We start from the raw sequence: 13,478 nt of genomic DNA on the forward strand, positions 1-13,478 counted from the left end.
AGGCAGCCCTGTTTAGGGAAGCTTTTAATGTTTAATAGATTATTGTATTTTAGTGTTCTGTTGGAAGCCGCCCAGATGGGCGGGGTATAAATAATAAATTACTATTACTACTGTTATCATTATGTTTACACTTGCCCATCACATGGAATTAGGCCAAGGGCTGAATATGGCCTTTGGAATGCAGGCTCCCAACCCCAGCCTAAGAGCACTTATGGGGAACATTTATGCCCATCAGCCCCAGGAAGCATGGTCCAGAGCCTGGGATGATGGCAGCTGCAGTTCAGCAACATGAGGGAAGCCAAAGGTGCCTCACCTTCCTTAGAGGAAGGGCAGAAAGCAAGCAGGATTCAAGGGAGATATATGCACCTGCAATCGTTTTTGAGCTTGGAAAAGAAAACAAGGCAGCCATAAGAAAAACAGAAGCCTTTAATACATCTTGGCTTAGCAAAAATCATCCCAGAAACACGCCCACTCTTCCACATAAAACCTACGAACAAAAGTTCTCTTTAAAAAGCTAACGTGCAGATCAGCTTTACTGCTTAACATGCAAAATAACTGTGAAAATATGTGTTTTCACCCCCTTGAAATATAAACAGTGTCAGGATTGGTTAAGGTTTCATTTCAACCCCAGAATCCCCTTCATCGGAGGAGGGAGAAGCCAAATCAGCACACTGAATGTAGCCTTTTCCCAACCTTGTAACCCTCCAGATTAGAATATAGGGAACCCTTTGTCTCCCCCCAGGAGTTGCTGAACTACAACTCCCAGCAGCCCCAGCAAGCATCATCAATGGCCAGGGATGACGGGAGGTGTAGTTTGGCAATACCCAGAGGTCCAAAGGTTCCCTACATCTGCTCCAGATACTTCCAGCTACAACTCTCATCAGTCTCAGTCTGGTGGGAGTTGCAGTCAAAACATCTGGAAGGCTGGCCTAGAAGCAGGGTTTCCCAAACTTCGTTGCCCAGCTGTTGTTGGACTACAAATCCCATCATCCCTAACTAGCAGGACCAGTGGTGTCAGGGATGATGTAGTCCAAAAACAGATGGGAGACCCAAGTTTTGGAGGGGGCCTAGCCTAGACCAGCCTCCCTGGGAAGACATGAAAGTGAGTTGCTTGTGTTCTGCACTCCATCAACCACTGAGATGCGCAGCAGAATCAATGTCCTAAGTGGCCAAAGCCCTAAAGTGGGAGGAAGTTTCTGACTGCCTTAGCGGGGCAGTGTTAGAACAGCTTTATTGGAAACATGAAAGAAGGGGAGGAAGGACTCTCTGGCGATGGTAGTTATCGGGGTCTGGAAAAGCAGGGCTGCATCGTCCGCATCAAAGAAAGCCACGTGTCTCCCATCGCAGTTTAAAGACACTCGAACTTTCTTGAGCTCCCGCACAGAGCTCAGAGGAGGGAAGTCGGGGGGGTTGAAAACCGCGTACTGACTTCCCCGCTTCCCTATTGCCCAGATCCCAACCTTATAGCTTATGGCAGCCACGTCCTTCCTCTTTACGGACTTCCTGGCCACCCCCACGGCCCACTCGCCCTCGCTTCCCACTGCGACGTCCCAGTAGTTCCTGCCCACAGCAAACTCCTCGCATCCCAGGAGGAATAGGTTGGCTTCAAACCGTTTTCGGCTCTTGGGCAGCTCTTGAGATTTGTCCGCCAGTCTGACGCTTTTGCAGTCCTTAGACAGGACGAGCCGGGGATGTGCTGTCTCTGGATCAAAGGCCACAATCGCTGAAAGAAGATGGAGAGAAATGATTGACAGTGGTGAGCTTGGAAGGGCTGGGAGGAGTAGCGTCACTATCTACGATACGTTTTTGGGAAATGGCTTGCTATGCATCTAGACACCTCTTAAGATATCACAGCCAAATTTTGCAAAATAGCTCCCAAAGTCAAGGAACAGATTTTTGCTTATGGCTGGGTACCATTTGGAATGAAGGTGGTGGGCTGAACCCTTCAAAACCATACTGATTTCAAACACCAATTTCAAAACTGCATTGAGTTTTTGGTTTGTTAGAGTTACCAAGTAATGTTGGGTACGAGGCTGCAATTGCATGACAAATATAATTTTACACAGACACAAAAGTGTAAGTTTTATTGTTGTCTTTTTAATTGTACGTATTGCTTGTTTTATGTTGCTATGGCCGTTGGCTAATGCGAATAAAGTTTATCTATCTATCTAAGTTTAATTGTCCAGGGCTTATTGGTAGGGCATGGAAACAGACCCAGTCAGACAGGGCAGGGACAGTCGAGGTGCACATTTTTAGGCCCCAGCTAATTCTTTCTTTTTCTTTACAAGATCTGCTGTTGTACCAGATCTTAACCTGTTACAGTATTTGTAAGAATATATTCCAAATATCATTGAATTTATCCATGGCAAGTCTGCGTTTATAAGTTGTTCATACTGTATGTTGCAAGTTTGTATAAGTCTTTAATCCAATCATAAAAGGGAGCCGCATTTTTTCCCAATTAATCAGTATCAGTCTTTTTGCTGTGGTTAGGGCATGGAGAGTCCACTCATATTGTCCTTTTAGGCCCCAACTAATTCTCATTCCCAGAAGTGCCTGGCGTGCTCTGGTCCATGGGGTCATGAAGAGTCGGACACGACTAAATGACTAAACAACAACAACAAATTCTCATTCTAGGGACGCAGGTGGCGCTGTGGGTTAAACCACAGAGCCTAGGACTTGCCAATCAGAAGGTCGGCGGTTCAAATCCCTGCGATGGGGTGAGCTCCCGTTGCTCGGTTCCTGCTCCTGCCAACCTAGCAGTTCGAAAGCACCTCAAAGTGCAAGTAGATAAATAGGTACCGCTCCGGCAGGAAGGTAAACGGCGTTTTGGTGCGCTGCTCTGGTTCGCCAGAAGCGGCTTAGTCATGCTGGCCACATGACCTGGAAACTGTACACCGGCTCCCTCGGCCAATAAAGCGAGATGAGCGCCGCAACCCCAGAGTCGGCCACGACTGGACCTAATGGTCAGGGGTCCCTTTACCTTTAATTCTCATTCTGCCTCTATCCTCCTTCCTTGCTGAGATCTACAAGGGAAACATTGATCCCAAGAAGAGATCCCACCCTCTCAAGTGGATGGAAGTAAGAAGACAGGCAAGTAGGTGGTGGCTGAGGGTAGACTGAATTTAGAAGGGCAGTCCATTTGCACAAATGGACCAGTCTCCACTGACTGGAACTGACAGAACCTGGAGCCTACCACATCTTTAGGGCTACAGACTTACAACATAAAAGCAATACAAAATAAAAACAAAACCTAAGAATATCTCGCATTTAAAACCAGTCCTGCATAGTGTCCAGAGCGTCAGACGAAGACCTGGGAGATTGGGTTTCAAAACCCAACTTGCCCATGAAGTTCACCCCTTGACCAGCTGTCTCCCTGCCTAACCTACTTCACAGGGTTGTGGGGATTAAATGAGGGAGGGGGGAAACCATGTCCGTCACCTTACGCTCCTTGAAGGAAAAGGTGGAATGCAAATGCAAGTAAGACAAATTAAAGTCAACTCATAAAACAGCAGGCAGGTAACCCAAAGCAGTGCAATCCAAAAGCCCTCCTTGTGAGATTCCTTTGACCCGTCGCAGGTCCCAGAAGTTTACCTTCCTGAAGCGAGAATCTAGACTCCAGAGCATCTGAAGAAGGAAAGGGAAAATATTATATAAAAATAATAATAATAATAAAAAAATATCGGTCTATGTATTTCTAATAGTATAACCAAATGGGTAATTTTTGATATAACTGTAAAAACTACTCTGAAAATTTATTATTTGAAAAAAAGGAACCTTCATCTGGTTGTAAATATTAAGATTATACCAGCAAGAATGAGTCTTTCTGTAAAAAAAAGGATTTAAATCAAGTCTTACAGACTAGTGATTTTAATTGTGATTTAAATCGATTTGATTTAACTCAAATCCACCCTGTCACAGACTCAAGGTAACCCCAAGGTACACACAAGTACGAATAGTCTTTTTTATATAAAAAAGAAAAACCCTCAAATCCCTCAAAGAGCACTCAGCGGCACTGTGGAGGTTCTCACTAGGATCCCACCGTAAGGAACAACCCAAGCAGAGGTCTCCAGAAGAAGCCTCTGTTCCTGGGATTTGGGTGAACTTCCTCCCAGGACTGGCACGCCTTTGGCCCTCCCACTTTGGGCATATTGCCATGGCCTGCATCAAAAATGAACAAATAAGATGTTTGCAGCAAGTTCTTTCCTTTACCTTTGAATTGCTTCACGGCACTCTCCAGGGAGATGTTTGCGTCCGTCACGTCCCATATTTCCCACAGCTGCTTCGGCGAAAAAGGGCTCACACACTGAAACGGTGTTGCCTGGTGGAACCTGGAGAAGAAGAAGAGTTTGGATTTGATACCCCGCTTTATCACTACCCGAAGGAGTCTCAAAGCGGCTAACATTCTCCTTTCCCTTCCTCCCCCACAACAAACACTCTGTGAGGTGAGTGGGGCTGAGAGACTTCGGAGAAGTGTGACTGGCCCAAGGTCACCCAGCAGCTGCATGTGGAGGAGTGGGGAAGCAAACCCAGTTCACCAGATTACAAGTCCACCGCTCTTAACCACTACACCACACTGGCTCCACACTGGAGAGAAAACAAACCGCCGCTGAACCCACCATCGCTATCTCCCAGAGACAACAGAGATTCAATGGAAAACTAGGCAGCAATCAGGGAGGTCTTCGCCTCTCGGAAACACTGGAGGACATGCCATGCTTGCGGGATCAGGCCAAAGACCAATCTACTGTGTCCCCCTGTTCCCACAGTGCTCAGAGACCTGAGCAAAACAGCCACTCTTTGCACTCTGTGATTCCCAGGACCCTGCCTCTATGCAGGATTTTGTTGAGCTCCACTTACTTCTCCATGGTGTTCCCAGCATCCTAGAAGGGAGAGAGAAAAAGAAATCAGAGCCTGATGCACGCCGTTTGGAAGAAAACCCCTCTTGTGCCCATCTGCGGGCCATCTGCTTAGCAGAAGCCATCTAAAAACACTGGTGGAAAGGTGTGTTTTAATCCAACACAGGCAATTGTGTGTAAATTGAGTACATTGGACATAACAGCTAGTGCAGAGGTCGGCAACCTAAGGCCCAGGGGCCTGTTCCGGCCCAAATGGGTTCTGGATCCGGCTCGCGGACAGTCACTCCCACGGAGATCGTTTGTGGGCTGGACAGGCACAGCGCGACACCGGAAATTGCTTCTGTGCAGGTGCAATTTTCGGCATCTGGACATTTGTTGTTGTTGTTTAGTCGTTTAGTCGTGTCCGACTCTTCATGACCCCATAGACCAGAGCACGCCAGGCACTCCTGTCTTCCACTGCCTCCCGCAGTTTGGTCAAACTCATGCTGGTAGCTTCGAGAACACTGTCCAACCATCTCGTCCTCTGTCGTCCCCTTCTCCTTGTGCCCTCCATCCTTCCCAGCATCAGGGTCTTTTCCAGGGAGTCTTCTCTTCTCATGAGGTGGCCAAAGTATTGGAGCCTCAGCTTCAGGATCTGTCCTTCCAGTGAGCACTCAGGGCTGATTTCCTTCAGAATGGAGAGGCTTGATCTTCTTGCAGTCCATGGGACTCTCAAGAGTCTCCTCCAGCACCATAATTCAAAAGCATCAATTCTTTTTTTAAAAAAATAATATTTATTAAGAATTTAATAATTACAAAAAGAAGAAAAAGAGTTAAACAAAGCAAAACAATACAATACAAAAGCATCAATTCTTTGGTGATCAGCCTTCTTTATGGTCCAGCTCTCACTTCCATGCATGTGCAGAAGCAATTTCCGGTGCCGTGGACATGCGCAGATGCGATTTCTAGAGCCGCGCTGCGCCCATCCAGCCCACGGACGATTTCCATGGGAGTGATCCGGCCTATGCCCAGTAAGTCTTGCTGACCCCTAAGCTAGTGCTTCAAGCCTTTCAAAATTGGTCACACTCCTTTCTCACCAGAACTTCAGAGTGGCATATAATGGGGAACACTGCTCCGCAATGCATCCTCACAACAACAACCCCCAGATGTAGACAGATTTTATTTTATTTTATTAAATTTCTTAGCTCCTCACAGAGCTGAAATTCACAGAGTGGTCAATCCATCTCTCTCCCAAGGGAACTCTATGAATTGAAGCTAGGTGAGGGGGATAGGGGTATCCTCATAGCTCTCAGCACCATTAAACTACAGCTCCCACAAATCTTTGGGGGAAGCCATGGCTGTTTACGGTGGTATCAGAGGGTTCTAAATGTATGGTGTGGGTGCCGCCTAAGGAAAGGATGAATGAAGGTTTGGGTACCAGACTGTCCTTGGGGGAAACCTTGCCACTTCCGCCTTACCTGCAGGAGTTCACTCACTGGCTGGCAACACTTCTTCTCCAGCTCCCGGATGAGGATTTCGCAAGAGGAGACTTCCCGAAAAAGCTTGCTCATGTGGTTGTCTCTCCTCGTTACGATCTCCTTCAGTATGTCTCGGAGCTTGCCAACCATAGTGTGCTCTTCGGACGACAGGAACTGGCGCAGCTCGTCGAACTTGGACAATGTTTCTTGCATCAACTTTTCTGTCAGTTTCTACAATAAGCCGATGGAAAGAGAGCAGGAAAAGAGAGAGAGAGAGGTCAGAGGAGGCAGGAATAAGGTCGGTCCTGGCAACATTAGGATACTAATTACACTGGTACCTCGGGTTACATACGCTTCAGGTTACATACGCTTCAGGTTACAGACTCCGCTAACCCAGAAATAGTACCTCAGATTAAGAACTTTGCTTCAGGATGAGAACGGATGAGAACGCAGCGGCTGGAGGCCCCATTAGCTAAAGTGGTGCTTCAGGTTAAGAACAGTTTCAGGTTAAGAACGGACCTCAGGAACAAATTAAGTACTTAACCCGAGGTACCACTGTATATAGAAAAGGACGTTAAATGGTCAGGAGGTGGAGTCAGGCATAGGTCAGCAATACAGTGGTACCTTGGTTCTCAAACTTAATCCGTTCTGGAAGTCTGTTCCAAAACCAAAGCGTTCCAAAACCAAGGCATGCTTTCCCATAGAAAGTAATGCAAAATGGATTAATCCGTTCCAAACTTTTAAAAACAACCCCCAAAACAGCAATTTAACATGAATTTTACTATCTAACGAGACCATTGGCCCATAAAATGAACCGCTAGGCTGTGGAAGGCGACTCTACACTCAGAATGTTCACAAAAGGGGGCTTAGTGCTGTAAGTGGGCTGTTCAGATATCACAAACAAGGTGTTGGGTTTTTTTATTTATCTGATTTCCTTCAGAGAGGATGGCCCCAGATTAAATTGGGGGGCGGGGAATAAGGGTAGCGTTTTTACAACAACAATGCAGCAACGTTTCCGAGCACAATTCAAAGTGCTGGTGTTGACCTTTAAAGCCCTAAACGGACTCGGCCCAGTATACCTGAAGGAGCGTCTCCACCCCCATCGTTCTGCCCAGACGCTGAGGTCCAGCGCCGAGGGCCTTCTGGCAGTTCCCTCATTGCAAGAAGCGAGGTTACAGGGAACCAGGCAGAGGGCCTTCTCGGTAGTGGCGCCCGCCCTGTGGAACGCCCTCCCTTCAGATGTCAAAACGATATGCAACTACCTGACATTCAGAAGACATCTGAAGGCAGCCCTGTTCAGGGAAGTTTTTAATGTATGATATTTTAGTGTTTTTTGGTTTCTATGGAAGCCGCCCAGAGTGGCTGGGGAAACCCAGCCAGATGGGCGGGGTACAAGTAATAAATTATTATTATTATTATTATTATTATTATTATTATTATTATTATTATTAGTGCAGTAGCTGTGAAAAGTTTGCACACACTCTGGAGTTCCCATGAGAAGCGCTCATCCCACAAGCAGCACAGAAAAACTGGTTTTACATGCAACAGGGAAAGAGTTTCCAAAATGGGACCTCCAACTTGGATGTTATTTTATGCACTCCTTTGTCGGCAATTACACAATTTTTTTGTAAAGTGCTACTACTTTTTGATCTATGGGCTACTTTTAAAATGAGGCTGCATTTTAAATTGCATTTTAACCTGTATTTTAAATTGCGTCCCCCCCCCCCTTATGTTTTTACTGTAATTTTACCAGTGTTAGCCACCCTGAGCCCGGCTCTGGCCAGGGAGGGTGGGGTATAAATAAAATTTATTATTATTATTATTACTTGCGGACTTGCCAGTAACAGTGACACTTACAATCAGGGTTTGAGTTTGTTTTTCTGCAGCTGATCTACACTCCAGAATTGTCTCTTCCCGGTTCTCTAGAGCATTAATGCAATTGCCTATGCGACCCTGAAAAGAAAACGCAAGCATGCTTTAGGAGAGTATGTAATAAAGTTAAAAAACATTCTAAGCTCAAAGCATTCTCTCAACCTGTGATCCCAGGGCTGCCATGAACAGGGACCTTCGGCCACCAAATGCCTGAGTAAGCAGGCATGTTTTTAAATTCCTCCTGCCAATCAACAATATACGATATGATAGCCTTTATTGTCATTGTCCCATACAGAACAACGAAATTGAAAAAAATCTACATCAGACATTCAAAAACCAACAAGCCTGCTATCCCAGCTTGGTTAACCCCCTAAAAACTCTGATACCCCATAATTAAATACAATATACTCCCATAGAGACTACCTTAAAAAGGTAAAGGTACCCCTGCCCATACGGGCCAGTCTTGACAGACTCTGGGGTTGTGCGCCCATCTCACTCAAGAGGCCGGGGGCCAGCGCTGTCCGGAGACACTTCCGGGTCACGTGGCCAGCGTGACAAGCTGCATCTGGCGAGCCAGCGCAGCACACGGAAACGCCGTTTACCTTCCCGCCAGTAAGCGGTCCCTATTTATCTACTTGCACCCAGGGGTGCTTTCGAACTGCTAGGTTGGCAGGCGCTGGGACCGAGCAACGGGAGCACACCCCCCCGCGGGGATTCGAACCGCCGACCTTTCGATCGGCAAGTCCTAGTCGCTGAGGCTTTAACCCACAGCGCCACCTGCGTCCCGGGAGACTACCTTATACTGCATTTAAAACCAAAATCGCATTTGGATAGAAACTGTTTCTCAGGTGGCTAGTCCTAGTCTTAATAACCCTGTACCTTCTTCCAGAAGGCAGAAGCTGAAAGAGATCATTTCCGGGGTGCGCACTATCCTTCGCGATCTCTGCAGCTTTCTTATGGCACCCGGAAGCATAGATTTGATCCAAGGTGGGAAGAGTGCACCCAGTTATTCTCTCCGCAGTCTTTACAACCCTGGACAGCATTGTTTTCCCCCTGACCATACATATGCATGCCCAGTCCTAGAAACAAAGGCCTCTCTCACCTTGGTCTCTTGGGCAGCTTGCTCCATGGGAACGACGTCGTGAGCCTTGTGCTCTGCGGATTCGACACACTCTGAGCAGACTAGGGCTTGGTCAGTCTTACAGAAAGACGTGGGAGGCTCCGGGTGCCTGTAGCAGGTTCCCTCCCCTCCTCCTTTTGCTTGTTTTGCTTGATCTCTGAGGAATCTAGCCAAGTTTTCCAGCGGCTTGTTCGTAATGAGCCTGTCAGGCTCCACTACCCATCTGCACTCAGGGCAGCTCCGATCACGCACAAAGTCTTTCCAGTACTTGAAAACACAGTGGTGGCAGAAATTGTGCCCGCAGTCTAGAATCACTGGGTCCGTGAAATACTGCAAGCAAATGGAGCAAGTCACTTCCACCTCAAACATCTTCAGGGTATCCTCAGCGGCCATTGCTCAATACAATTTAATTTTTAAGTTGAATTTAACTTCCCTTCTCTGCGAAAGGTGCAAAAGCCTGTGGCTTGAGATTTCAGAGGGAACTCCTTTTATTTTAACTGCTGCAGAAGTTGTGCGCAACGGACAACACCAGTCTGGGGAAGGAAAGAGAGAAAATGGATAAGGATGACCATCTTCTAACTAAATTATGCATCCAAAATGTAGCAGAGTTTGGTGGGCACCTCAAAGACTAACAATGAAAAAAAATACATTTATCTATCGTCGTTGTTCTTGCCGCAACATACACAGCTTCCTGACTGGACCTCCAAGACTACGGGCGCTCAGTTGTGAGAGACAAGCACTCTGCACATGCTCAAGCCTCATTCGTAGCTGTTCCGGGACTGAGCAGGGAACAGTTTAGGGTGAAGCCCCAGGGACACACAGAAAGAAAGAAAAATATATTATTGTGTATCACAGAACAGTCGCGGTGGAAGGGACCACGAGGGAAGGTCATTTAAGTCCAACCCCCTGCAATTGAGACATCTCTTGCCAAACGACCCTAAGATTAAATATCTTTACGCACTGAGCTACTCTCATCAAGGGGGGAGGAAACAACAGCCGCTTCAGGGAGAGAGGGAAAACGGACTGCGAATGAGGCGCGCGGGGGAATTAGCACGCTTCCCGTTCAATCTTACCCCAACAACAAAAGACACCCAGCCTAGCCAGGCAATCGATTTGAAGCTCTCACAAATTCGATTGCCCCTTTCAGGAGAGGAGAGGAAAAGCAAAACACTACTGGAAGGACCAGGAAGCCAATAATCAATATATATATATATATATTGCGTTGGGAGGCGGAGCTACTAAAGCAAAGCGAAAGTGAGGGTGTGGCCGGGGCTTTAATCCTGGGAGAAACCCTGGGATTTAAAAATCTATATTTTAAATCTATATATATGTATATATAGAGATTTTTTAAATCTATATATATATTGAGGTTTCAGAGGGAAAATCTTTTATTTCAACTGCTGCAGAAGCTGTGCGCAACGGACAACACCAGTCTGGGAAAGGAAAGAGAGGAACACTCTATATATTTAAATCCCAGGGTTTCTCCTGGGATTAAAAACCGCTCTCTGGCCACACCCTCACTTTCGCTTTGGTTTTAGTAGCTCCGCCTCCCGGCGTGGGCGGCTCCGGTAATTCGGATTGGGTGAGGCTGGCAACACCTGCGGCCAATGGCGCCGCTCCTTTCCTTTCCGCTGGTTGCTCCGCCAGCGCCTTAGGGACCGCGCTTTGCTGCGCTGGAGGGGAGAGCGCTTAGGAAGGGGCGGGTGCACGTGGGGGGTCTCTCTTCGGGCGTCGTGTCACGTTAAGAGACTGAAGCAAACTTCTCCCCCCCCCCAATCTGGATCGCTTCAATGAGCCATTTCCAAAGGGGTAGCTGTGCTAGGCTCCTGGTCTCATGCCACCCGCCCTCGCAAAGGCAGGTTTAATAATAATAATAATAATAATAATAATAATAATAATAATAATAATAATAATTAGTACCCCACCCATCTGAGTTGGGTGCTGGACGCCTTCCAGCACATATAATCAGCATAAGTAATCAGCAAAGGGAAAGGGACCCCTGACCATTAGATCCAGTCGTGACCAACTCTGGGGTTGTGGCGCTCATCTCGCTTTACTGGCCGAGGGAGCCGGCGTGGTCATGTGGCCAGCATGACTAAGCTGCTTCTTAGTCTGGCGAACCAGAGCAGCGCACAGAAACGCTGTTTACCTTCCCACCAGAGTGGGACCTATTTATCTACTTGCACTTTGACGTCCTTTCGAACTGCTAGGTTGGCAGGAGCAGGGACCGAGCAACGGGAGCTCACCCCGTCGCGGGGATTCGAACCGCTGACCTTCTGATCGGGAAGTCCTAGGCTCTGTAGTTAACCCACAGCGCCACCTGTGTTATACCTTAAAAAAGGCTTCCCTATACTCCAGATGTTTCCTAAATGTTATGTACAGTGGTACCTCGGGTAACAGACTCTTCAGGTTACAGACGCTTCAGGTTACAGACTCCGCTAACCCAGAAATATAATATTACCTTGGGTTAAGAACTTTGTATCAGGATGAGAACAGAAATCGTGGTCCAGCGGCGCGGCGGCAGCAGGAGGCCCCATTAGCTAAAGTGGTGCTTCAGGTTAAGAACAGTTTCAGGTTAAGAACGGACCTCTGGAACAAATTAAGTACTTAACCCGAGGTACCACTGTACAGTGGATGCTCGGGTTGCGAACGTGATCCTTGTGGGATGCACGTTCACAACCCGCAGCATTCGCAACCCACAGCAGCGCATCTGCACTTGCACGGGTTGCGATTCAGTGCTTCTGCACATGTGCAAAGCGTGATTTAGCGCTTCTGCACATGCTCGACTGCCGAAACCTGGAAGTAACCTATTCCGGTACTTCCAGGTTTTGGCGGAACCCGAAAAAACTCAACCTGAAGCAGCTGTATCCTGAGGTTTATCCTCTAATTTCTCACAGGGAGCACCCACCCCGCTCAGGGGAAAAAAGAGCTGTTCTCCTAAGTGAGCCACACTGAAATAATGGGGATTTGCTGTGGAGTAGGGTTTGCTGTGAAGAAGCTTGTTTTTGGACTACAACTCCCATCATCCCTAACCAATGGTCCTGCTAGTTAGGGACAATGGGAGTTGTAGTCCAGAAACCCTGCTTTGTAGGAAACTCTGTATTGCTTGCAAGTCCAGCAATGTCTGGAGGGCCACAGGGTCCCGTCCCCCCAGTCTTTGATGGAGTGCCCAAAAATATTGTTTACAGCGTTTCTCAAAGTTGTCCATAGATGGTTGGTATCTGCACGCATTGTCACATCTGCAAACTGCACATACCCTAATGTGTGGCATAATGGGAAGTGTTATTACATTTTGGGGGTGGTTATGTGCTACCTCTCCTGGTGACCCTTAGGGTCCCTTGCAACTCGACGGATCTATGATTCTGTGCTGTCCGAGGCATTACAGTGGCACCTCGGGTTACAGACGCTTCAGGTTGCAGACTCCACTAACCCAGAAATTGTACCTCAAGTTAAGAACTTTGCTTCAGGATGAGAACAGAAATCGTGCGGTGGCGGCATGGCGGCAGCAGCAGGAGACCCCATTAGCTAAAGTGGTGCCTCAGGTTAAGAACAGTTTCAGGTTAAGAACGGACCTCCAGAACAAATTAAGTTCTTAACCTGACGTACCACTGTATAGAATTGGCCGCTACAAGAATTGGACGATGGACTAGACTGGCCTTTGATTCAGCAGGACTCTTATTACATTTTTTAAGTTGTTGTGTCCCATTTCTTGCAAAAGGATGCATGTTCTTCACATGCAAATAAACAGGCCCCTTAACAGCCGCCACCCCCACCCCCCAATGTTGATAAACCGCCCCCACCTGCAGAGAGCCAGAGGAATCAGCCCTGTTATCTTTTAATTAACTGGTAACCAGAATTTCATCCCTGATTGGCCAGAAGAAGGAAACACTCACACCTGAGGACCATTTAAAGGTTGGGGGTGTGAGAAACAGACACCATTGAAGCCCAAGAAGGAAGTAGATGCTCGCAGGTGGCGGTGTTTTTAAATAGTTTTTAAATAGTTGTATTGTGAAGCAATGGCATTGGTGAGTTGGCAAAAAAAATTTTTTAGAAATGCTATTTGGTTATTGTTAGTGGTAAGTTTAAGGGTATGATAATTATCTGTGGCAGGCGTGGGGAATGTTTGATATTTCAGGTGAATTACGACTCCCATCATGCCCGGCCATTGGTTTTGGT

General features: G+C 47.2%; 1 protein-coding gene across 1 annotated transcript; it reads right to left on the bottom strand.

The window, feature by feature from the left end:
• Positions 1-408: 408 nt before the first annotated feature.
• LOC114592023 (E3 ubiquitin-protein ligase TRIM39-like) lies at positions 409-10,475 on the bottom strand. The gene is made up of 8 exons (XM_028719834.2): positions 10,376-10,475; positions 9,285-9,835; positions 8,168-8,263; positions 6,311-6,541; positions 4,855-4,877; positions 4,210-4,328; positions 3,592-3,624; positions 409-1,723 (listed from the first exon to the last, which is right to left on the bottom strand). The coding sequence occupies exons 2-8, from the start codon at positions 9,693-9,695 to the stop codon at positions 1,206-1,208; spliced, it is 1,431 nt and encodes a 476-aa protein (XP_028575667.2). The 5' UTR covers positions 9,696-9,835; positions 10,376-10,475; the 3' UTR covers positions 409-1,205.
• Positions 10,476-13,478: the final 3,003 nt, after the last annotated feature.

This window comes from Podarcis muralis, chromosome 2 (assembly GCF_964188315.1).
Source record: "Podarcis muralis chromosome 2, rPodMur119.hap1.1, whole genome shotgun sequence".
Classification (NCBI taxonomy): Eukaryota; Metazoa; Chordata; class Lepidosauria; order Squamata; family Lacertidae; genus Podarcis; species Podarcis muralis.